This window comes from Typopeltis vanoorti, chromosome 24, assembly GCF_054136105.1.
Source record: "Typopeltis vanoorti isolate ZY-2024b chromosome 24, IOZ_Tvanoo_1.0, whole genome shotgun sequence".
In the NCBI taxonomy this organism is placed as follows: Eukaryota; Metazoa; Arthropoda; class Arachnida; order Uropygi; family Thelyphonidae; genus Typopeltis; species Typopeltis vanoorti.
The window spans coordinates 66685719-66712254 of record NC_143572.1 but is presented as its reverse complement, the minus strand read 5'-3'; the positions used below and the strand labels follow the sequence as shown (position 1 = coordinate 66712254).

The following is a 26536-nucleotide window of genomic DNA, read 5'->3' as shown; positions in this document are numbered from 1 at the left end:
TTCATTTTGAATTATGTCTAAAAAGAGAGATAATCTGATTTAAATTTAAGTCTCACTTAAGTTATGTAAAATTTACTGTGAGCCATCTAAAATGCTAAGTAATAATTCCTGGAAGGCATAAAGCTACACGTGTACAGCGTAACGCTAGCAGCTATAGCTTACTCAGATAATTACTTTGCCATGTATTCTGTGAATCCAAGTAACAGCATCGTAAAGGCAAAGGATGAACCCAAAGGGGTGAAAAGATAAGGGCCGTGTGCAAATAGAGGACTGAGAAAACAGGGCGCTCTGTAGAAGAATATAAGGGGTTGAGCCCTTATTGGAAGACACGCTCTCTGGTCATAACGTTTTCTTGTTTTGGTGGTTCGGAAGTTAGCGGACAGTTTCGAGTAAGGAGGGAGGGGGTGAAGTCTGTGATAAGATGTCGGACTGTGAGCGTTCTTAAAATGAAGTAGGATTCTATGCAAAGCTGAAGGTAAAATTTCCGGTCCTAGCAGAATCAAGCCGTCGCTGAAAAGTCCCATTGAAATGTTCCAAAAATGCGGAGATTGAGTCCGTTTTCGGCAGAAATAATGAAGATAGCGTAACCCCTACGTTGGCGTATGAGCACCCAACGGACAAGAAGTATCCAGACGTACACATGGTGCAGAACGACGCGGAAAAAGCTCGGTAAGGTGCAATTTACTCTAATTTTGTGTAAAAGTTCATTAGAAGAGAGAAGATTGTTTACGAATGTGAAATTAAGAACTGTATTCTACAGAACTCTGTGGACAGTCTCTATTTTGAAAGTTAACCTCCTCTGAGAGTAAGAAGAATTGTTTGGAAGAGATTTTTTGTAATTTTGTATGTGATAGGATTAACTCGATGCGATAAGAATAGTAGAATTTAGTATCTCAGTAACATTAGAATGTTTTAGTTTTCTCTTGCGAGTAATTCTACTGAAAGTTATTTAGCTTAACTTCATATCATTTGCTATCTATCCCAATATGCAGTTACTGTGTTTAGCATGCTTTATAAGATTTAATTAATTTAGAAAGTGTTAACATCTTAATTCGAGTTTTATTTAGTATTGAGCATAACTGAGTGTATGAATTTTGTATTGTGTTTTAGATATTCCAATAAACATATTTACCTGAACCTGAGTCATGCCTGATTATGATTCCAACTTACCACTTATAAAAATAGAACCTATTTTGGCGGGAAGGATTTTGAGAGTGAATATAATAATAGATTTAGGTCATGACTGCAATAATCTGAATCTATACGGCAGTTTAAATAAGATGTTGTGTAAGAAAGCTAAGAATCTACTATTGTATCCCTGAGTAAGGATGTTTTCTACTATAGGATACTGGCTGGCGCAGCAAAATATAAATTCGCCAGTATCCGAAGAGGAAACAATCCTAGATATAAGAATAAGATTAAAGTAAGAGAAGAAAGAATAAATAACGAAAGGTAAATATATAACAATAGAGCAGCCGGAGGATTTTGATTGTATAAGGTTTTAGGTAAGAAAGGATAGATTTAAGTAAACAACTAATTAAGCATAAATTATAGAGAAACGACATCGATTTATCAGTTTCACTATTTCATCCACCTCAGCCAGTAGAGAGGTTAAAGAGGATAATGATTTGTCTTGTTGGTTCTCCTATTTGAAGTCAGATGGAAACAGACAATGATAAGAATATATGAAAGAGAAGATTAAAAAAGAAGAATAATTTTACATTTTGTTAAGATGAAACTGAATGGTGCAATATAAGCAGTGTAAAGTAGAATAAACCACAATTCAGTATGACACTGAACTGTTGAAATAAAAGGTTAAACAAAATTGCATAATGAGTGACATTATTATTATGACATAACACCTTCAGGAAGTCCAAAGACTCATCGAGGGAGGGCACCTGCTCTACAACTTTGCATCTGCACCACTCCACTAACTGCAACTACCTTTATCATCTACACCAGCACCATCTACTGCTGAACTCCACCACTATTTTTACAGACAAACACAAACATCCATACCCAGAGCAGGATTTGAACCCGCAGCATTTTGGATGAAGAGCGGATGCGTTAACCACTCGGCCAACCAGGCTGGGTAGAGGACCTTGAGGAGAGGTCCTCTAGTAGGATGGAGGAGATTGAGACTTTTGTCTCTTCGATGGAGCAACCTACGACAGTAGCACACACATGGCCAAGGTGGCGATGAGCCTATAGCAGATGGAGAGCCACCCAATAGTAGAGAGTAGAAAGAATAATAATACTAATATGACAAGTGAAGGAATATCATTATGGTGTGTTGACAATTTCAAACAAGCAGCTGTCCTCAGAGAAAGAAATTATGAAGAGAGAGAGAGACAGAGAATGGGCAATGCATCCTGACCTTTGATATGCCCTATATAAGTGGTATCAAAGGACATAACATATACTAATTGGTTGCAAACTTAGGGTGGAATTTTATTTTATTTACTTGTTAATTTCTGATATTATACAGGATCTAGAATATTTACAGCCTTAGCTTGATTCTGACAGACAGAGTTTCTGATATATATATATATATATATAGTTTTATTGCATTATTTTGAAAATCAAGTATACATAAGTTTTCAATTCTTGGTGTATGATAATATTCTATGTGACACAGTTTTGGTTGTTGGAACTCTAAAGTGTTCAGATAATCAGCGATCTAATAGTTGATCGCAGCAATAATAGTTTATCCTATAAATATGTGTACACACACACACACACACACAGAATTGTAGCGAGGTTGTTGGTATACTGAGAGCAGTAGACAACATCGTGATTTCTAAGCAGAGTCATTAATTTCGGAGTGGTTATAAAATCAGCCATTTTTTTTTTTTTTTTAAATGTTATAGGACATAGAAAATATATAATCATTCATGTACTTTTCAGAATGATGGATTTTTTAAAAATAAAATAAGGGTGGTATGATTCATTATGCAAGTAGTTTTCTCTATATTTGTAGGTTATCAGTAGATCTGGGTGTCAATAATTTCAAATCAGCAAAACTGGAATTGTGGGGGATTCAACTGAATAAATTTATACGGAATAAGAGAGAAATTAGTCAAAATGCTAAACTAACTTTAGACATGAAAACACCAATTTCATCTTATGGATCTGAGCAATGGTTTTAGGAATAAAACAGTTGATCAAAGACTAGAGACCACATACAAAGCTCTGAGAACAATTAGAGAGTGAACAGATGGCAGGGCCATACAAAAAATGAAGATATTAGGAAGGAACTTAACAATATTAGCATTCAGGAATGTGTAAACAGAACTAATGTCAGATGGTATGGTCACTTAAACAGAAGGGAAGAGGAAAGGTTAGTAAAACAGTGTCTGATACCAGGATGGCAGGAAAAAGACTCAGAAGAAAGATCTGACAACTGGAGTTATGAAAGATAAATAGATTTGGAAGAAAACTAATGATAGGATGTTAGTAATAATATTACTAACATCCTATCATTAGTAATAAAACTATATTACCATCATAAAACTATATCACTAACATCCTATCCTTGGTAATAAAACTATATTACCATCATTGTCAAATTCCATATCAGGAATTTGACAATGATGGTAATATAGTTTTAAATCTGGTTAGCATTAGCTAATAAAATAAAGTTTTTTTTTTTTTTTTTTTTTTTAAATCTTTACTGTGAAATGCAACTACATTAATTTCACAAAACCTTTCCATGGCTTATGCACAAAGATGGATAAGGTCAGCTAGAAAACCTGTTTGGAAAGAAAGTGGCAGAATCTATATCTGCCACTTTTTAAAATTTTTTATTATTATTAATTAATTAATTGGTAGACCTCCAGGTAGTGAAGAAGTTGGCTATTAATGACCTTAATTATTTTGAGAAGTACTCAAAAGGAGAAGAAAATGGGACATTAGTTTTTTAGTTGACTTTCATTTCCCTTTTTGGAGATAGGATGGATGAACGTTTGCTGTGTACGCTAAGCAAGTATGACAGATTATAAAGGTAATACACAGAATGGACATTAATTCTGATTTCTAAGTAGAAAACACCTATTATATATTTATACACTACAGCTGCTTGCATGATCAGATGAAAACAGCTAAAAAGACATGCCAGTATAAAATGAGAAATCACAAAAGTGCAAACAATAAAAAAGTGGCCCATATGTATATGAAATGATATGCTGTAAATAATTATTATTCCATGTAACATAGAATCACAAGAGAAGAATATATTAATTTTCTATAATCTGGAAAACTCTTTTAAACACTTACTGTGCTAAAAGAACAATTAATATTTAACAGACATATAATTTTAATCAAGTCAAATTCACTTACTCCTTATCCTAACTGAAATTATGCTTTGTATTTGTATGGCTCATTGTTTGGATTCTTACCTGAAAACAATTCCTTCAGAGAAGGGATCTAGTGAATCTACTAGTTCAAGCTCAGCATCACCTCCTAAGGTAATCATTTGATACATCTCTTTTAATTTGGTAGTGATGATAGAAAATCCTGCCATAAATTCATTAAGCCGTTGTTTACGTATATCATCATGATGATGCCTGTGTGTGTCCCTTAAAGCAGTAACTTCATCCAATTCTGATACCCTTTGCAAATACAAGGCTTCCTACACATCAGATAAAATAAACAAGATAAAGGTTAAGCTGCTAGGTAAGTAGAATGGATTTAAAATTAAAATACATACCAACACCAAATTTTGATCAGCCATATCATATAAATTTCCTGTGTGTGAGTGTAGGGGAGGGGGAACTATAACTTACCAGATGTATCCCTCTGGGTGGCAGATGGAGGGGGAACCCCTGATGTAAAACTTGTTTCCTGTTAGGGCAGCTCCAAAACATACTGGACCATGTACATCCAGTGCCCTGGGACATAGCTACTCTATTTCTGGTGGAATGAAATACAGAAATCTGGTCCCTCCAGGTTGGGGATCGAGCAATGGACTGACAACCCATTCCCAGAAAACTACTACTTGTTCAGGAACTTGGAAAGAAAAAAGCCTCAAACTGGACAGACAAAATGGGTACAACTCAAGAAACAACTACTGGATTATGACTTTGGAACATGGAATACAAAAACATCATATAAAGCAGGAGCACTTCAAGTGTTCATATGAGAATTCCATTAATATAAATTAAAATTAGTGGTAATACAAGAAACAGAATGAATTTGAAAAGAAATACAAAATTTTGGAAAATTTACAATTTTTTAAGCAGGAAAGAATCAGAAACATGAATTCAGAGTAATATTTATAGTAGACAGAAACATTAAAGACAATGTTTCAGATTTTAGAACTGTGAGTGAAATATCATGCACAATAAGAATCAGGACAAAATGTTTCAATTTATGGATTATATATGATCATGCACCAACAGAAGAAAAGGATGATATGGAAAAATGGGATTTCTTCTGCAAAATGGAGTGTACGATTCTTTGTAAAAATGATTATTGGATATTTCAATGCAAGGTTAGGCAGAAGATATTTTATAAAGGAATAACTGGAAAATAGAGTTGAAATACCCACTTTAATCTAACGATAATGGAGAGAAACTCATAGATTTTGCTATAAGTAAAAATATGGTTATATCCTTTATATGCTTTCCTCATAAAGACATCAATAAAAGGACACAGATATCCCCAGATAGTACAATATTCAAATCAGGTTGATCATGTGTTTATAGATAAAAAATCAACATCAAGCATTACAGATGTAAGATCATATAGAGGAACTTACTGTGATTCGGATCATTATCTGGTCAAAATTACATATAGGTGCAGAATCTCAGTGAAGAAATAAGAAAGAAATGAAAGAGCACTAAAGTTTAACTTGCAAAAGCTTAAAGAAATTGAAGTTAAAACCAATTTCCAGAACAAAATTAAAGAAAGAAAAATAGAGTCCAAAAATCTAGATAGAGAACAAGATAAACAAAGAAGTTAAACATACATTAAATAATGGATTCTGAATGCTGCAGAAGAAACTCAGGGATATGAAAAAGAGCAAAAGAAAAGAGATTAGTTTGATTTGATGATGTTATTCAAGCAGCAATAAAAAGAAACAAAGCATACAAAGAATTTACTGCGAGACCCACTAGGACTAAAGAAGAAAAATATAAAGAACTGAGACAAGCCCTTAATGAAATAATATGCACAGCAGAACAATTAATAATGAGGGCAATCTTAGAGAAGCTTATAATATAACTAGGTAAATTAAAGGGATATAATCCTGGACCAGATATATGAAAGGTGGACAAGGAAACATGTTAACAAACAAAGAAAAAGGAAAAAAACAAATGGAGAAGATATTTCTATGAACTGCTGAGTAAGAACATGATCTGTGCAACTCAAAATCATATACCAACTAATATTGAAGAAGATAATTCTGTAGAGCTACCATCAGGGCAAGAATTTAACAATATAATACATTCATTTAGGAATAACAAATACCCAGGAATAGATAAATTTAATTTCTGCAGAGTTGCAGAAAGCAGAAGAAAAGAAACTAGAAGACAACATCGTTGCATTTATTTTAACTGTATATGGCAGAAAGAGTCTTGCAGAATGAAGGTTTATTTTCGTGATCCTGAGAATTAGTAATAATATTTTGGTTTACAGATCAAGTGCTGATCAATTTTATTAACTTAACCAACTAGTTTCGCCAAACTTTAACTGTTGGTGTCATCAGGGACTTACACATAGGTTGAAGCAATCTCACAATTATATGTAACTATAAAACTTACTAGAATAATTAAAAATAAAATAGTATCGAACGTGAGTGAAACACGTATCACGTGTACAAAGATTAGCTAGCTGGTGCTGAGGAACTTTCTGTAGTTTGTATTAAAGTTCATTTCTTTTGTTTTTAAAGATTTGATTAGGGTTTTCCATATCTCTGGGAGTATTAGGCCTTGATTTCTGTTAAGGTTGATAGTAGAATGGGGGACTGTGGCTGCTCCTTTGAAAATTCTTGAATGGTAGTCTTCCTCTAAGTAAGAGAAACAACTTTTGTCCCACTCGATGACATGGTTAGTTGTGGAGAAATGAGGCGATAGGCCAGAAATGTCCTGTCTGTTGTTTTTGACATAGCCAATGTGCTCTTTTTGCCTGATTTGAAGGCTTCTCGAAGTCTGTCCGATGTAACTAGTAACTGTCCGATGTAAATTTTCCCAAAATATTTTTGTATGTCTGACAATCACTTCCTACTCTGCTATTTAGATCCCCAACAAGGACCAACTTTTCCTTTTTCATTGTGTCAGTAGCTTTCTCTAGAGCCTCAAAAAATTCCTCCACTTCTACCTTAGTAGAGCCTTCTGTGGGACCATAGGCACAAATGTCTCATTGTGCAGTTCCCCATTCTCATATTTGCCCACATTACTCTACTTGAGACTGCCTGCCATTCAAAAAGATTAGCCTCGTATTTAGTGTTGAATACTATGGCTACCGTTTCTTCTCCTTGTTTGTCATTGCCTGAATATAACATTTTGTATTTATTGCTCAGAAAGATCTCACCAGTTTTGTCTTTTTTGTTTCAGTCACCCCTATTATGTCGATCTGGTACTTATCTAATTCCTCAGCTAGCTCCATTTCTTTGCCATTCAGGCTTCTTATGTTGATAGTACCGATCTTTAACTCTGGTGATGTTGAGTTGGGGTGTGTTTTCAGATTTTTTCAAGCAGCTGACTTTTCGCCCTGGTTCCCTGGCGTAAACAACGGGGGCCTTGTTTAACCAGGCGACGCCCCACAAGGCATGAAATTTTGTCATGTTGTATCATCATTTTGTATATTGGGTTAAGCCAATAAGAATACAATTTGGTCGGTTAATCCCAAATTGCCAGACCATCCTCATTTATTCAGTATCCAGGTAGATACCGAACAGGGTGCACCACAAGGTGAGAATTGGACATTAGGTTAGAAGCCCTGGTCGGTTCTCCGCATTATTTTAAAGGCTATGTGGAGGTCTCCTCTCAGTTATACAGCTTTGACCCTTAAGCACCCCTTATTTTTATTTATGTTCTTTAATTCGAAATCTATATATATTCTTAACTTTCCTTTTTATTTTACTTACTTATTTTAACTTCACTTCACATAACTTGATAGTTGCAACTCCGAGTTGTAATCTCGTTGCTTGAAATAGCCAATCGCCTTTAATCCTTTCAGTCTGAGAATTTAATCCCCACCCCCTTTCAAGGTCGTAGCTATGCTACTTCACATGTATGTAGTTTAGAATTTAGGAATTGCCTCTGGCTGGAGCCAGTTCCTTTGTCTAACAAGTGGCTTTCTCTCACACTAATATTTGAAATATTTGTATTTATGACTGTGCCATAAGAGATCGCATAGAGGAATTGTATATCTTTCTTATACATGCAAGAGAAACGCTGAGCATAATATGGAAATATCTCTAAAATTCAGCTCTAAGTCAAGCAACGTTCAAAATTTACTATTAGTCAGTCATGGCTACTCTTACTTTTAAGGTCACAGAGGTTCTATCTTTTTATTAGAAGTGCATTGGTCAGGCAGAATCAGGCAAGTTATTTGACAAACAAAACAATTTATTCATTCTAAATCAAGGTAAAAATAAAGGTTAATACTACACATACAAAATTATTTGGCTCTAATTCAATCATCTAAATGACATGGAAATAATGTAAACACACCTGTCTGGTTCTCCACTTGATTAAACATTTCTCACGCTTAATGACTAATGCAATAAACATGCTCACATATAAATCAAGCACATGATCAGACTTACACAAACTTTAAATTAACTTAATGACTTTAAATTAATTTAAATCTAACTTTCTAATCTAATTAATTTAAATTTAACTCAGCAATCTCTGCCATAAATTTCACATCTAGGAAAGTTCTACATAAAGTCTTACTTGCTACTTTGTCATCCAGTTCAATATTGAAGAAGGAAGAACCAGAAAGAAGAAAGTTGACACTTTCTTCTTTCTGGTTAAATTCACACACGGGCACTTTTTCATGACATCGATGATACTTCACACACGGAGATCGTCCAGGAGCTTAGCGGTGGGATTCTGGAGTAGACCGTCACTGCTATTACGAACCTCCTATCATCTTCGGACTTCTGCTGGCGGGATGTGGATCCTCGTCCTTGGAACGGCAGGACACACAGGAAACTCTTCACAGCGAGAGCCAAAACAAAAAAAAACCTTTATTCTGCTGACCTCAGACTTCTACCAATTGAATTGCCTGGATTTTCTTGGAGGGGTCTTCTCCGCCACCCTGCGGTTGCTGAGTTAAGGTGGGAAATCCCGTACTTCGTTGACCACGTGTTGCGCCAGCCTCAGGTCTTACATTTTTTAATCCCGTCTGAGTTATTTCTTTGTTTGTACAATTTTCTTATAACAATTTATTCTAACATTTTTCCAGATTTAATACAGCATAAATGAGTTAAGTGTTAATCAAATTACAAGTATTTTAAATTGATTTTATTTCCCAAGTAAAATCGGAATAGAAAAAACTTTTATTCAAAATTTCTTCCTATACAAGATTTTACAGTAGATATAAAATTTTTACATAATTTGTAAAACTAAAATTATCTTTAGTGAAAGCAGCACACTATCACTGACAAGTACACACACTAAGAAATTATCAAATTGTTGGTGATTTAATCTATGCACACATATAAAATTAACTCTTTTTATCATGACATTAATGACATGATTCATTTTGAGAGTTTTGCAGCATAGCACTTTGCAAAGTGCTATGCTGCACACTGCAAAGATGGTGATCCTTATTTATAGGCTGCAATTTCAATTTTAATCTAGATACTATACCTTTAATCTGGACACTATATACATATATTAGCAGACTAATTGACTCGGTTTAATGATATGTTTAAAATTATTAACGACTTAAACACCTAGAAAAAATAATATAAGAGATTTAATGAGGTTTCGCTACTAGTTTCATCGGAAATGCCGACTTCATCAGGTGAATACAGTACCAGGGAGTAAGCAACATCTTAAAATTGAATCCGAGTGTTAGTTCTGGTGTGAAGCACTATGCGTGTGAATGATGTCACGAATACGCCAAAACTGGATTACAGAGCTCTGTGAATTAGGTAGGATCGAGAGCTATTTCTTTGGATCCCAAGATACATAAATGCTCCGATGAATTACAAAGACGTATCTTGGAATCCAAAGAAATAGCTGTCAACCCTACCTATCTAAACAGCAATCTCAGTTACAGCCTACCCGATTCACATAGTGCTGTAATCCAATTTTGGCGTAATGCGATATCATTCACACACATAGTGCTTCACACCAGAATTAACGCTCACACTCAATTTCAAACACAACTACTGCTTGTTCTAAACTCTGTGTTTGTCTAAAGTACAATATATTTTTAAGATGTTGTTTACTCCCTGGTACTGTATTCACCTGACGAAGTCAGCATTTCCGATGAAACTAGTAGCGAAACCTTATTAAAAACAAAAAATCCTATTATAAACAAAATACATAAGTACAGGAATACCTTGTATAGTGCGGTTTTGAACAACGCGGCTTTTATTATTACACTTATCGTTATTACACTAACAGTGTTAACACAGACTGGCTACTCTAGGGCACCGCAAGTGACAGTCGAGAGCTATGTTTATGCAGTAGTTATTCGATTGTTGCTCACGTAGAAGCGTTCTTTCCCTGCAGCATTTTATTATTTACATTAATATTAGTATTTAATATTTTTTTTATTAAGTATGAGTGAAAAGAGACAAAACAAAGAAGACACTGTTGGAGTAACAAAAAAACGCAAGTGGTTGACATTAGAGAAGAAACTTGAAATTATAAAATGTCACGACAATAGCGTTTCGTTTGCTAAAATAACATGTGAGAATTCAATGAATGAGTCATCTAAACAATTATTCAGAGCAAAGAAAAGATTAAACAACATGGAATGAGCACCGCTTCTTATATGTCAAAAGTGATCACGAGAAATCGATCTTCTACAATGGAAAATATGGAACGCCTTCTAATGATCTGGATTGAAGATTGTAATCAGAAAAAGATTCCTTTGAGTCAAATGATAATCCAGGCAAAAGCAACAAGTCTATATGACAAAATAAAAGAAAATGAAGGAGGTACAACCAGTGAAACTTTTATGGCAAGTCGCCGGTGGTTCTACAATTTCAAAAAGCGTATGGGACTCCATAACGTAAGAATCCAAGGTGAAAGCGCAAGTGCTGACACTAAAACTGCAGAATTATTTCTCAATGAATTAAAGGAGCTTATTGAGAAGGAAGGCTACACAAATGATCAAATTTGTGTAGCCTTCCACAAATGATGAGACTGGCTTGTTCTGGAAAAGAATGCCATCGTACACATTTCTAGCAGAGAAATAAAAAACACAAGCTGGGTATAAAGTGTCAAAAGACTGATTGACACTTTTACTAAGAGGTAATGCATCAGGTGATTTAAAATTAAAGCCACTGTTAGTGTACAGAGCGGAAAACCCAAGAGCTCTTAAGGGCTTTACAAAGAACAATTTACCTGTTCATTGGCGTTCGAATAAAAAACGTGGGTGACTCGTTCAATTTTCGAAGACTGGTTTAAAACCTTGTTTTTGCCCCGAAGTTAAAAGCTATTGTAAAAAGAATGATATTCCTTTCAAAATTTCGCTTTTATTAGACAATGAGCCAGCCAATCCAACTCTATTACTTAGACTTAGATGAAAATGTCAAGATTCATTTTTTCCCTCCAAACACAACATCAATTCTGCAGCCGATGGATCAAGGCGTTATCTCCACTTTCAAGGCTTACTATTTAAGATGAACTTTTGCTCAAGCTATTAAAGCTGCAGCAGAAGAATATTCTTGATCTTTGAGTGAATTTTGGAAGAAATTTAACATAAAAGATGCCATTCAAAATATTTATGAATATTTTGAATGGCATCTTTTATGTTAAATTTGTGACTCAAAGCAACATGAGAGTCGTATGGCATAATATCTTGCCGCATTGTTCAAAGGACTTTGTTGCCTTTGCAACACAGAAAGAGGAAATCTCAACAGAAATTGTGAAGATGGGCAAAGATCTTGGTTTTACAAGTTTAGATTGTAACAATGTGAACGAATCTATTGATTCTCATTCAAATGATCTGGATGATGAAACCCTTTTGGAGTTGGAACAACAATGAGCCTATGAAGCAGAAGAAGACGAAGATGACCCCACTGATGCCATGGTTAAAGAATTTTCCTTTGCTGACCTTTCAACTTTTGTGAGAAAAATCGACGAAGCTTCCGACTTTCTCATAAATGCCGACCCAAATTTCGAAAGAAGCATCAAAGTGAGAAATGCCATCAAATGCTACAGAGATCTAGTACTTGAAGAGACAAGGAAGACAAGGATGGTTCAACGAACACTAAAAGACTACTTTAGTAAAAAGTAAATTACTGTATGCTAAAATTGAAGCAACATTTGTTTTGTTTTCTACAACTTTTATATCAGTTTAAAAGGATTTTATTTGTTATTTATTTAATAAAAATAACATTGTTTTTCATTTTTAAACATTTTTATTATCCTAAAGTTTTGTAATAAACAAATTAAATTGAAAACCTTTATAAATAGACATCGAACAACGCGGTTTTGCATAGCGTGGACGCTTCTTGGAACCAATTAACCGCACTATACAAGGTATTCCTGTATATATACACTTGGTCGTCGACTTACGTCAATCTGGTTGTATGTCGGCCATATATTTATTAACAGTATTCTTTAACCTTTCTAATCTTTTTATCATCTTTATAATTTATTTTTATAATCTTTTAAATTTATAATTATGTATATTGTACATAATGTGAAAAATAATACTGTACATACTGTACTGTAAACACAAAAATACAATCTAAAATTAATGTAAAAATTAATACAAATGAAATTTACAAAATCAATTTTTAATCTTTGCTTGTGCTGGGTTGTGGATCGTCAGGGTCGTGTTCTTGGGTTGAGGTAGGAGATGTTCTCTTGATGAGGAACATGCTGAGCTTTGAACAGTTTGTTTCTTTTTTTCTTCATATATCTCACAATAACAATGCACAGCATCTTGAATGATACGTTCAACCTTTGTGAAACGTTTGACATTAGGGTCCGTTGCGTCAAAACTGGCGAGAGCTTTATTCAGTTGCAAAAAAGAATCTGATAAACTGTTTGCAGTGAATTTCTTTTCTGGCTCCTCTTTTTCTTTCTCTTCTGACACTCTCTGTGCTTCCAATTCAATCAACTCTTCAACCGAAAGTTCTTTTATTTCACAACCTAGCAAATCCTCTACGTCTTCTATTTCACATTCTAATTTAAGATTTTTTGAAAGTTTAACTATTTTTTCTGTAATCACTTCCAGTTCCTCTCCTTTTTCAAATCCTTCAAATGTATTTGCATAACATTTTAGACACTTTTTCCAAATTCCCGACATACAATTCTTTGTTACACATTCCCATGCGGTCGAAATATTCTTGATACACTGAAGAATGTTGTACTGCTTCCAAAAGTCTCGCAAAGATAAATCAGCATCAGAATGTATCGCTTCGATGGCTTGTGCGAATTTCGTTCTGAGGTAGTGGGCCTTGAATGCTCAAATAGCACCCTGATCCATGGGTTGAATGAGAGCGGTTGTGTTAGGTGGCATAAAACCCACTCTAACATCATGTTGAAAGTTGTCCAGATGAGGAGGGTGGCCAGGGGCATTGTCCACAATCAATAAAATCTTGAAAGGGATACCTCTCTCCGCACAATATTCACGAGCCTGGGGAATAAAGCAGTTCATGAACCAGTCTTTGAACAATGCTTGAGTCATCCAAGCTTTAGGGTTTGAACGGTAGTAAACAGGCAGTGTGTGCTTGTTGATGTGCTTAAATGCACGAGGGTTTTCTGAACGATAAATGAGAAAAGGCTTCAGCTTAAAACCCGCGGCATTCGCACCAAGCAACAAAGTCAACCGATCCTTAAAAGCTTTGAATCCTGGCATCCTTTTTGCTTCTTGGTGAATGTACGTATGATGAGGCATGCGTTTCCATTGCAAGCCAGTTTCATCTACGTTAAATATTTGTTCCAGGAGATAACCTTCTTCTTTGATTAAAGAGTAGAAACTATCAACAAATTTTTGAGCTTCATCTGCACTTCCTGCTTCTCCTGTGACACGTACATTATGCAAAGCAAATCTTTTTTTAAAACGCTTAAACCATCCAGTACTAGCCTGAAAATTTTATGCATAATCATCTCCGGAGCGTGATTTTAAACTCTGAAACAGACTCCTAGCCTTCGCTTGCACTGTGCAAATGCTCATGGTGAATTTTTCTGTATTAAATCTTCCATCTACATAAACAACAATTTCTCCATTTCATGGATGGGTCCCTGTCGTTGTTTGGTTAAAATTGTAGACTTCATCGGTGCGGAACCTTTCACAGCTTCCAGAATTCTTTCTTTGTCCTTAAGTATTGTCGATACTGTGGAATGTGATAACTTCAAGTCACATGTTATCATATTCACTTTCTTTCTGCCTTCATACTTCTGGATAACTTTCATTTTACACTCTAAATCAATAGTTTTCCTTGACTTCTTAGCTGGCGTATCTGTAGATGAAGGCATTTTCCTTTTACTAGACATTTTAAGGGTAATATTTCAGTAGAATTTTAATTAATACACCACACGCAACAGATGCTTGAAAGCGACTGAGTGTATGTGAGAGATGGGTATCGTGCGCAGGTTATCGTAACAATAACTATCGTATCCTATAGTTATCATACGAGCAGCTGCCTGATTTATTATTAATTTTTTTTTTTTGTGGTCGTAAGTCGACGACCAGGTGTATACATATATACTTACTTATATACTTTATTTAATACAGATCATTAGTGCATTCATTCCACAGTAAAAACTCCACAGTGAAAGGTCAATCCTTAAACAGTTTATCTTTAATCCTTAATCATTAAGGGTTAAAGATAAACTGTTTATAAGTCTATATTAACAGAATAATTTAAAATAAAATAATTTTTTTTTTATATAAAATTGAGCTGTGGGCTGGATCTGGCCCTTGGGTTGTGTGTTTGACAACCCTACTGTAGGTATTCTTCATGAGATACATCTCTATCACTTGCACCGACTTAGCATCATCAGCAAACAAATTGTTATATCACCCTCTAGTTTGTCCCCCAGTATCATTATTACATAAGTCAACAACAATGGTCAGTACAGAACCATAGTGCCCAATGTTACCATTCATTCTCTTAGACTCAGCACTTTCTGATAGCTGTTCAATAGGCCTTCTCTCATTCGTGTCATTTATTTTGCATACCCATCCCTCTGAGTTTGCAACCATGAATATAGAACTCTTCCAAATGCCTTGGCAAGAGATAATGCAGTATATCCATTTCTGCCACTCTATTATAGAACATGAACTGATTGACAAAGCAAAACCTGTGTTGAGTGCCATATGCAACAAGTGTGCCTCACACATACACTTTCTGCTAGTGCCATGTGATATGTATCTGTTTCACAGGAGCCTGTGAAGATGGAAAAAAATTTAGTATTGCGGCAGTTAAATGGTTAACAAACCCAAACTGTCTAGTCACCTCTGGATGTATTCCCAATCAATCAGTCCAAAACCTTGATCACAAATCAGAAAATTAAGTAATTTTTTTTTTTATCCAGAATATGAGAAACATACAAAAAAAGAGAGGAGGAGTGAGAGGTAAAATTAATACTAAAAACAATACATATAAATAGATTTTACTGTAAACAATCATTTTACCTTCTTACGGTATTCAGCAATAGCAGCCATGTTTGGTTTCATCTCTTTCTGACGTTCATTTATAATGCCAATTTCAACCTGAAGTGCTTCTGGATCAACATTCTGCAGCTCTTCTTCAGCCAGCTGGGGTAAAGGTTCTACTGGTTGTTCCAATATCTCCTGAAGGCTAAGACGAGATAACTAACATGTGGGGGGGGGGAGGATTTTTCAAAATTCAATTTTATAATAAGGAACAACATTGCAATATATCAAAAATAGCATGATAATAGTTATATGACACGTTATATTACCAACACATGAATGAGACATGGACTGATGTACTATAAATTTTGCAATCTTTTGTGTGGGTGAGTTTAATATAAAATATATAAATTAAGGGAGACACACTGTTTCTGTTTTGCGTTACTCAAAAGAAATAAATAGTAAGATCATTTTTTTTTTCTATCACATTTATAAAAGCTTATTTTTCACTGAGTAATAATATTTAACTAATTATTATGATATACATATGATGAGAAAACAAAGAAAGCATTTCTATGCCTTTTTTTGTCCAGTGAGCATCAATAATTGTTTGTTATTTTCTTTTAGTGAGATGGTATCATTTTTTCTTAATATATAATATGATTTGAATATAATCCTGTGATCAGGGACATCATCATCAAATTCTTAACATATACCTCTCAAGGGGTGTCAAGATATGATAGTACTACATGAAAAACTTACATTTACACTAAATTCCTATTTACAATTTTCCTCCAAATCAATCTGTTACCTGTCAAGACTCCATCATTATCAGATCTTATATTTATGTCTTCTAAAGAACTTTTTATCATATCAATCCACCTATATATTAGTCTTTTTCCTGTCAACTTGGCAGAGAACACTTGTTTTTCTAATCTTTCCTCTCCCATTCTGTTTAAGTGACCATACCACCTGACATTAGCTCTGCAAACACATTCCTGGATGCTAACAATGTTAAGTTCTTTCCTAATATCCTCGTTTATAATATGACATTGCAATTGATGCCATCTGTTCACAACTCTAATCTTTCTCAGGACTCTCATATCTGTGGTCTCTAGTCTTTGGTAAGTATTTTATTTCTAACCCAGCTCTCAGATCCATAAGTTAAAACTGGTTTGAACACTGTCTTGTATACAGCTAATTTAGTGTTTTCACTAATTTCTCTCTTATTCCATATAAATTTATTCAGTTGATTTCCTACCATACCAGCTTTATTGAGTTGAGTCTGTTGTCTATTTCCATATTTAATTTACCATCTTCACTAAATATCGTGCATAAGTAGCTGAAACGTATTACTTGTTCTATAGGTTCTCTATTCACAACACAGTTGATATTTTCAGTATTTCTGCCGATTTCCATTGTCTTGTTATCACTCATTTTCATACCAAATCTATAACAGTTATTCATTTTAGTCAGGGAAGCTTGCAAACTTGTACTGGATTTATTTAGAAGTATAACATCATCTGCATAAAGAAAGAGCTGAAATTAACGCCTCCAATTTTGATATAAGGTTTAATACTTTCCTTCATAATGTGATCCATATAGATAATGAATAACAGAGGGAATAATATACATCCTTGTCTGAAACCAGATTTAACATTAAACCTTCTTCCTGTACTTCCTTGAATTCTAACTGCTGACTTACAACTCAAATAAAGTAACTTTTTGCAAATAGAGAATTCATGCTCTTCTGCTCGACAAATTTATTTGATTTACGACTGCACCAGCCAGGCAGATTATTATAGACTAAGAAATTAAAGAAATGGAACAAAGGCAAGATCTTAGCAAAAACCTTAACCATACAGCAAGTTGTGGCAATATCTAATCAACACACAGGTCCGTAAATTTTTTTAGAGAGTGCATTGGCAATGATCAGATCAAATTGTTGTTCAAACAAAGCGTTTTATTCTAACAAAGTAAACTTTGTAACCTCAATTTTAGAATAAAATTGAAGTTAATAAACAAAATAAACAAATAGTGGGGAATAACTACCTCTCCTAAGCATAGCTAATTTCAGAATTGTACCTTACACAAATACAACATACATTTATGTTGCTAATGCTCTATTCAGAATTCCAGGAAACATCAATATCATGTGCTCACTCACAGTTCTTTCTCTATATGAACTGCCTTTTCCATGAAGAAGTTTCTATTGGGACATCTCGAATCTTTGCTTTGACTCTGGATATTTTCTTAACTCGGATGTTTCTGTACTCTGGATACCATGGCAGTTGCTTTTGGCCTGAGTAGTAAAGAACATCGTGCCTTCTTTCTTCCTCAGCTGATGACTGCCTGTTGACTACACTTGTAGGCATACAGAGAACTTTTGATTTTGCCTTTGACGTTCATCCCATGGGATGAACGTTGAAGGCAAAATTTATTGTGGAATTGCCTCAGAGACTAACCGGAAGACTCACCGTCGACAAACTCCAATGATAGACCATCAGGGTCATGAGATATGAAATACCAATCCTCTAGCCACATGCTCCGAGGTATTGCCTCTTCTCTTCCAGTACCACCAAAAAAGGAACAAAAAATCGGTCTCAATTCCCTTTTCTTCCACTTTCATTCCCTTAAATATCCTTCTCGTTCTTTCTTCTCACTCCAGAGTGTCCGTGATTACCTTTCAGCGCAATGACGTCACTCCGGTCCTCTTTTGTCGAAAGTCTTTGTTTTAGGAGCTTCATTTGTTCCCAAGTTGTTGCGAACCTTTCTGACATATATTTTTTTTTGCTGACTAGTTAATTTACAAAATAGTTAATTTGCATTCAAATAACATTTATACATTGTATTTTCTACATTATTTAGATTTGAAACCCTTGTAAAATCGAGCTCACAAGTTAACTAAATTAACTTATTTGCGAGATTTTACATCACTATCAATAATAACATAGTCAATGAGACTTTTCTTATTCCTTGCTTCTTCTTTCCATGTGAATTTGTGCACAGTTTTATGGTCGAACATTGTGTCAGTAATAACCAGTCCATGTCCTAAGCAGAAATCCAACAGGTATTTGCCATTATATTAGATTTGTTCTTTTCTTCAAATTTTCCCAAAATATTTTTGTATGTCTGACAATCATTTCCTACTCTGCTATTTACATTCCAAACAAGGACCAACTTTTCCTTTTTCATTATTATTATTTGTGACACTTCCAAGGAGTCCAACGACTCACTGAGGGAGGACACCCACTATACAATTGTCTCCACCACTACACTGAACCTCTACTACCAATCATCTCCATCAACACGATCTACCACCCACCACCACCACCAGAAGTAGTATTTTTTGTCTGTAAATTGCATGTGTTTTGAAGGGCTGATTTGTCTGTATGCAGGATGAAAAACCTGAGTTTCTGGGAGAAAAAACACTGCTACCTCCGTATGAGATCGGCTAACTCACCTTCAATTGAAAAAGTCCACATAAAGATTCCTCCCGTCACGATGAGAATCGAACTTAGGCCTATTCCAATCAAAGGGTGCAATGTACCGTTGCTCTTCCAATTGCGCTACGGAGGCACTTTAATTGTCAGTTGTTTTTCTAAAGCTTCAAAAAATTAAAAAATTCCTCCACTTCCACCTTAGTAGAAGTGGAGGAATTTTGTGGGACCATAGCCACAAATAAGTCTCATTGTCCAGTTTCTCATTCTGATATTTGTCCACATCACTCTACTTAATACTGCTTGCCATTCAAGAAGATTAGCTTCATATTTTGTGTTCAATACTATAGCTACACTTCTTTTACCTGATTGTCATTGCCTGCATATAACTATAACATTTTGGGTTTATTGCTCAGAAAAATCTCACCACATTTTCTCTTTTTTGTTTCAGTCACCCCTATTAAGTGATTTGGTACTTGTCCAATTCCTCAGATAGCTCCATTTCTTTGTCAATCAGACTTCTTATGGTGATAGTATCAATCTTGAACTCTGGTGATGTTGAGTTGGGGTGAGTTTCAGGATTTATTCCAGTAGCTGACTTTTCACTGTTTGCCCTGGTTCTCTGGCGAAAACAATGGTAACCTTGTTTAACTAGGTGATGCCCCAACTGGCATGACATTCTGTCATGTTGTATCATCATTTTATATTTTGGTTTTCGCCAATCAGAATACAATTTGGTCAGCTAAATCCCAAATTGCTAGCCCATCCTCATTCATTCAGTATCCAGGTAGATACCTAACAGGGTCACTACAAGAAGGTTAGGATTGGACATTAGATCAGAAGCCTTGGTCGGTTCTCTGTATTCCTTTAAAGATTATATGGAAGTCTCCTCTCAGTTATACAGCTTTGACCCTTATGCACCCCAATAAAGACATTTATTACAAAATAGTTAATTTGCATTCAAACAACATTTATACATCATATTTTCTACATTATTTAGATTTGAAACCATTGTAAAATTGAGCTCGACAAGTTAACTAAATTAACTTATTGTGCGAATTTATATATATATATATACACACACACACACACAGAAATGAAACCTATGAAAGATCTTTGTAAGCCTATAGTACATCTGTACTGTGAGTGGGCTAAGAATTTTTGACTCTCAATTTTTATATTAATCTTCTATATTTATTTTGTATTTTTCATCTATTTTTACTTTGGTCTCTAATCCTTGTTCTAGAGACCAAACATGGAATTTTTTCAAGCTATTTCAGGTCTCTATTTCAAGTAGGGTGGTGGTTTCACATCAAATGATGAAATTGCTTCTATCTAAAGACTCACAAACATCCATGGCCACACCAAGATTCAAATCCACAGTCTGTTGGTTATAGAGCAGTTATGCTAACCACTTGACCAAACAGGCCAGCAAATATACACTAACATTTATTTAAATTTGGCTTTCTTATTGGGTGTCTGCTTTTATTATTTTCAATCATGTTCACCATAAAGAGAAAATGTCACTGCTCCAACTCAAAAAGCAAATAACTTTTTCTGGTTTTTCACAACTTCAGTCAACTAGGAAGATGTCTCAGTTTTGCAGCCAACAGGCTGGAGGTTCATATTCTACTGGGACAAATGTTTATTTTTATGTGTGTGTGTGGGGAGAATATTATATTGCTCAGTGTGAGACCACTATCCTGCTTATTCGAGGCTTTAAGTGTTTTGAAAAATACCCCCCCCCTCTCTCTGAGAGAGAGAGAGAGAAAGAAGAAAACATTACTTTTTCATGATAAAAATGTTGTGCTATATGCTGACAATCTTTTTATTTGTGAATGAGAATGCTATTAAAATAAAATAAATAAAAATAAAAATTTAAAAAATATTGCAAAATGAGTTAAGTTTACCAGCATAACCAACATCTTTAAAATAAATTTTCTTTTCACTTGGTTATACTATAAATTATATAAATATAAAATACTATAAAACAATGCTAAGAAATTGTTTAATCCTTTATCCAAGTGTAAGCAAACAAGGTTTTTCATATGAAGTATCTTCACAACTGAGATACTTGTATATAGAGGCTAATGACTTCACATCGATTGCTTTAATGCGCATTTTGCATTATGGGCTACTAAGGTAAATGATGCAAAGTCATTAGCTTCTGTATACAAGTGTCCCAGTGGTGAAGATACTTCATGTGAAACTTTGTTTGCTTTGCTTACACTTGGATAAAGGATAAACTAAGAATATAATTTCTTGGCATCTTTAATTTATTCTTGGCTTAGGATTGTTAAACATCCATTATGTTTTGGTATTTCAAAAAAAGTAATGAATCTACATAAGGAAGATAATCACATTTTCCCTGAATGCAAAAAAAAGGTAGAGAGAGAGAGTGAGATCCAAAAGCATTAACAAGAATTCTGAGGTTGCAGTGTGAATTGTCATTTCTTTAAAATTAAGAAGCCTAGCAAATAACCAATACATTCAATTTATACCAAAAACCCATATTAATTTAAATTAAATATAAAGTATGACAGCTGCTAATCCTGTTCCTGGATAGCAAATGTTGGATGGTAATCAGAAACAATAATTTCAGGAAGGAACAGTAGCAGTCATATGATAACTGTTATCATATGACTCAAAATAGTCTCAATATATTCTCTTCATTCAGAAAAAAATATTAAAGCAAACAAATAACCAAAGATAAGATGAAAATGTACAAGTGATCATTTAAAGTTCATATATAAGTAACAATCAACTGTCCAAAAATATTTGAAACCATTTCAACAATTTCCAAAAGTTTCATCAAGAAATAGCCTAAATAATAATAATGCAGAGAAAAACCAGTGCTTTATAAGGCTGTTGAGCTTCCTTCCTTCCTCAGATTAACACACCAAACTGTTAATGTTCAAAACCTAAACAATCACATTATATGCATATTCATGGTGTTCTGCATACATGTATATATATATGATCTGAAATTGTTCACCATTTGTCAATTGATCATAATGAAGATCATACTCATGCTGAAAATAACAGTCCATGTGATAAAACAATCTTGCATGATTCAAGTTGACTCTATGGTCATTGTTATAATCAGATATAATAATTCCACATTGGCTCACTAAGATATCACTCAAATGTTCTGCTTTAACAAGAGATCATTTTTCCCTCCTGCCAACTGTTCACATAAGCTTGGAATATTGTGTACAATAGGCAACTATATTCAGCCAGTCTTATATGGCATAACAGATATCTTATACATTAACATGGTTAATGGGAATAACAGCCCATACAACTTATTAGCCTAGTTAGCTGAATGGACCTACATCTTGTTTTCGACTAACAAGATGTAGGTTTGAATTGCACTATGAATGTTAATATTTGTGAATGTTTTTAGGATGTAGATGATTGAAATGATCACCACATTACTTATTGATGGCCTGAAGGTGGCTTGAAAAAGTTCTGTTTCATCTCTACAGGAGGTTTTCCGGATTATCTAATACTTGACTTTCCCACCTATGGTATACCATTCTACAGGTTTACAATCTTTTATGGATGGATTAGCATAAAAACCATTTTCAAATTTGTGATATATGAACTGTCCATATATCACAAATTTGTAAAATCTGCATAAGTCAAAATAATGTGATAGGCTACTATTAAAGAAAGAAAAAAATTACTATATCTCAACAACAATGAATCTTCAAGTGAAACATCATTTAACCTATCTTTTTGAGGCAGTTTATGGTATAAAAGTATTTTTTAAACAATAAAAAAGGTAACAAGTATTTATATAAAGAATTTCATATTCTGACAGACGAATATATATGATGTGTAAGTCCACTTTGCTATACATTACTTTTCCATACCAATGGTGTTAATGAATCTGTTCTGTCATGGCATCAAGTAATCTATGCTAGTAAAGAAGAAATCAATGTCATATTTTTAATTTGGAAACAACAGTATGCTACACATAACAATCATGAATAATGATGTACATACTACCCAGTAAAATGTATTTCTTTTTTCATTTTTTATTATTATTTAAATAGTACTGATGTTAATCTCTTGGACGGTGTCACTTAAATGGTGCATACCTGGTTTCTCTGATTCATGCATCACCTGAGCAGCCAGATCACTATTTATATGTTGTCCTGCTGTTTTTACAGCATTACACCAAACCTAAACCTTTCCATGACACTGTTTCCAATGTATATATCTATCAAATATTACCTTAAGAGATGTACTGCGTGGCTCTCTTTAATCATCTCTACTACCTACAGCGCTGATTCCTCTACCATGCAGTTTCTCATGGAAAGGCAATGCTTCAAATTGCTTTCTCAGTTTTTATAAACCTTATAATTGCATAAGGTTTATAAAAACTTTATGTGCACTTTAACCTTTGTCACCACAAAGTCAAACTGCACCAACCAACTTTACCAATTAGTGTATAACAGCAACTCATTTACAGACAGATTTTCAGATAATATTTCCAGATCCATACACAAAATCACAGAGAACAGAGCAAAACATACAAGACCCTGTATGCTGTAAGCTAATGCTCTAAATGGTAACAGTTTAATTTGTACATCAAAGTACAGTTTTAGGATGCACAAAACACAAGAGTTTATTTATATTACATTATTTAGATATGCAATATAGTGGAAAATAAGTGGAAAAAGAAGAATCTGAAGACCAAGAAAGAGATGGCATGAGACTGGAACAAGCCACTTGGCCTAAAATTCATGTTAAGAAGAAGAAAAAATGCAATATTAAATAATGTAAATGTTTCTTCATTAAAGGTATGATCTTGTATATGTAGGTTAACAGTGTGTGTGTGAGAGAGAGAGAGAGTATCACACACAAACATATACAGAAATTAAAACAATACAATTTTATCAATGTAATAACAAAATATTGTAATGTAATATATATACACCTTATCATTCCACTGTTTGACTTTGTTGTGGCTCTCCTGAATCTTTGTTGCACATTTCTCTAATTCATTTTTGACTTCAATATGACTACTGTTAACTTTATTTTCTTTCTCTTTTATAATGCTAACAGCCCTTGCAATTTCTGCTCTTTGTTCTTCACATGCATCTCTTTCTTTCTGGGGAAGGGAAAAAAAAACAGTTATATTTTTATCATAAAAGTTTTTCTTCTATGTTCTAAATCTCTTGAGAGATGTTTTAATTATTGTTTAATTTTACAATGAAGTAAATGAAGCTATTAGCCACATATGTTTGACTAGTTTGTTTTTCATATGTAAACACTACTTTCTTTCTGGGAGAAAATACCCTACTCTCCATATATAGATTAGTTAATTCAACTTCACCTGAAAAAAGACACAAATTTTCCTCCCATCCTCAACCACAGGAGGGAGGGAGGGGGGGGGGAAGAGATTTTTCAAAACTTATAGCATGCAATACAATCATCATTAAATTCATGATACGTACAATCAAGGAGTGTCCAAGTGACAGTGAGAATACCAAGGGAGATCTCCACCCACTATTCCATAAACTGTCCACAGTATGTCTCTTCTGAAATTTTGGCAAAAAGAATATCAGAAAAATACCCAGTAGCCTCGATACCAATAAGTCTCCTGACCTTGATGGCATCCTATAAGTTGTACCAAAAGCTTGTGTTCCAGAGAGTGCCTTGTCCAGTCCTAAATCTGTTTAGTTGGCTTCAGAGGTTCCAAGGTAGAACAAATCCTGGAGGTTTGACAGTTAGATCTAAGATCAGGTACTTGTTTGTAGCATATTCCAGAGTGTTCTCCACTAGCCCTAGGGACCATCATCTGGTATTTCCACAAACCAGATGAGAGATCTGGAGGTAAGGCAAGCTTGAGGTGGAGAGATATCTTGATATATAGAAAGGTTTGCATTATATCTGATTTTATTTCTTTGATGATAACTTCTCTTCTGGAGTGATGTGGAAAAGAACAGGCAACCATGGGAGAGAAGTAGATCTTAAGGTGCCAGAGATGATTCTCACTGTTATGTTGAGCTGTGTATCCACAAAAGTAATGTAGTGACTTCAGCTCCAAACTAGTAAGCAATACTCTGCCACTAAGAAGACCAGAGCTAGATCTGCTATTCTAAGAGTCAAAGCATTAAAACCTCAAGTTTTATCCATAAGCTTATTATGTTGTTTTATCCAAATGTTGTTGGTATGTAAGAATGTGATAGGCATGACTCCAAGGAAGCAATGGTTACTTTCATAGATTAGAGTCTTGTTCCAGAAGTTTATTTTTAGGTTTCTATGAGCCTCATGGTTATTTAGGTGGAAAGCTGAAACAACAGTTTTGCTGGGGTGGGGGGGGGGGGGGAGATAATCCCCAGCCCTCAAAGTAAGTTTGCAACAAGTTCACATCTTTACTCAGTGTTTCCCCAAGACCTTAGAAGGTACTGTTCTTGGGTGATGATTGATATATCAGCATAAATAAACTTTCGACTGGCTGTTGGGCAGATGCCGCTTGTGTGAAGGTTGAATAGAACTGGGGCAAGGACAGATCTTTGCAGCTATTCATACTGTAGGATAAATCTTCTACTTTTTTGTGAATTTATTGAATCTTTAATTTCCTGTTTGAGAGTATTTGCTCTAGTGGTTTTAGATTTTTGGTAGTTGATTATTTAAGCTGTTTTATACAGTAAGCCTTTCTTCCATATGGTTTCATAATATTAGGTCTATGAATGGTTCATAGACTCTGAAGTCCTTTATTGTGGATCATGGTGGATGGCCCCCTTTCATCAGATTTTTCAATTAATATTAGCATTCCATAAAGCTCTGTGCTTTCACCTATGCTATTCTTCCTATGTATTAATGATCTTCTCACTCAGACATCCAATCCTATTCATAGCTTTGCTGATTGCTATACTCTCTCTCTCCTTTTCATTTTCAAAAACATATAGCGCTCAAGTAATTCACACTCCAAGATCTTAAACAACATTGATTTTCTTGCAATTCTCAAATGGAGTGAGGATAAGCTAACAATTCTGATGCCACCAAAACACAATCCTTTCTCATTTCATGAAAGAAAGACCACACTGCACTTGTCCTCACTTCTGATAATATTCTGTTCTCCAACAGGATCAGTTTCTTTTCTTGGGTTGACTCTCAAATCTATCCTGGTACAGGTACATCAGGTCTTCTTCAGCATCCAAGAATCTTAGTATTTTATTTTGTTCCAAACATTACTTCTCTCCTGCTCAACTCTTGACACTTTATAAAGCTCAAATCTATACAAACCTTAGAATACTGTTCTCACATTCTAGAGTTGTACCTAAGGCCTCCCTCTGATTTAGAAACAATTAATTTGCTCAATTGACAACCTCTTC

General features: G+C 34.5%; 1 protein-coding gene across 1 annotated transcript in view; it reads right to left on the bottom strand.

The window, feature by feature from the left end:
* Positions 1–26536, bottom strand: part of glu (structural maintenance of chromosomes 4-like protein gluon) — a 384191-nt gene that overhangs the window by 20352 nt on the left and 337303 nt on the right. The window contains exons 23-25 of the mRNA XM_090413308.1: positions 24133–24306; positions 15784–15963; positions 4398–4630 (exon numbers count right to left, since the gene is read on the bottom strand). Of these exons, the coding sequence (XP_090269434.1) occupies positions 4398–4630; positions 15784–15963; positions 24133–24306 (587 nt within the window). The remainder of the gene's footprint in view (positions 1–4397; positions 4631–15783; positions 15964–24132; positions 24307–26536) is intronic.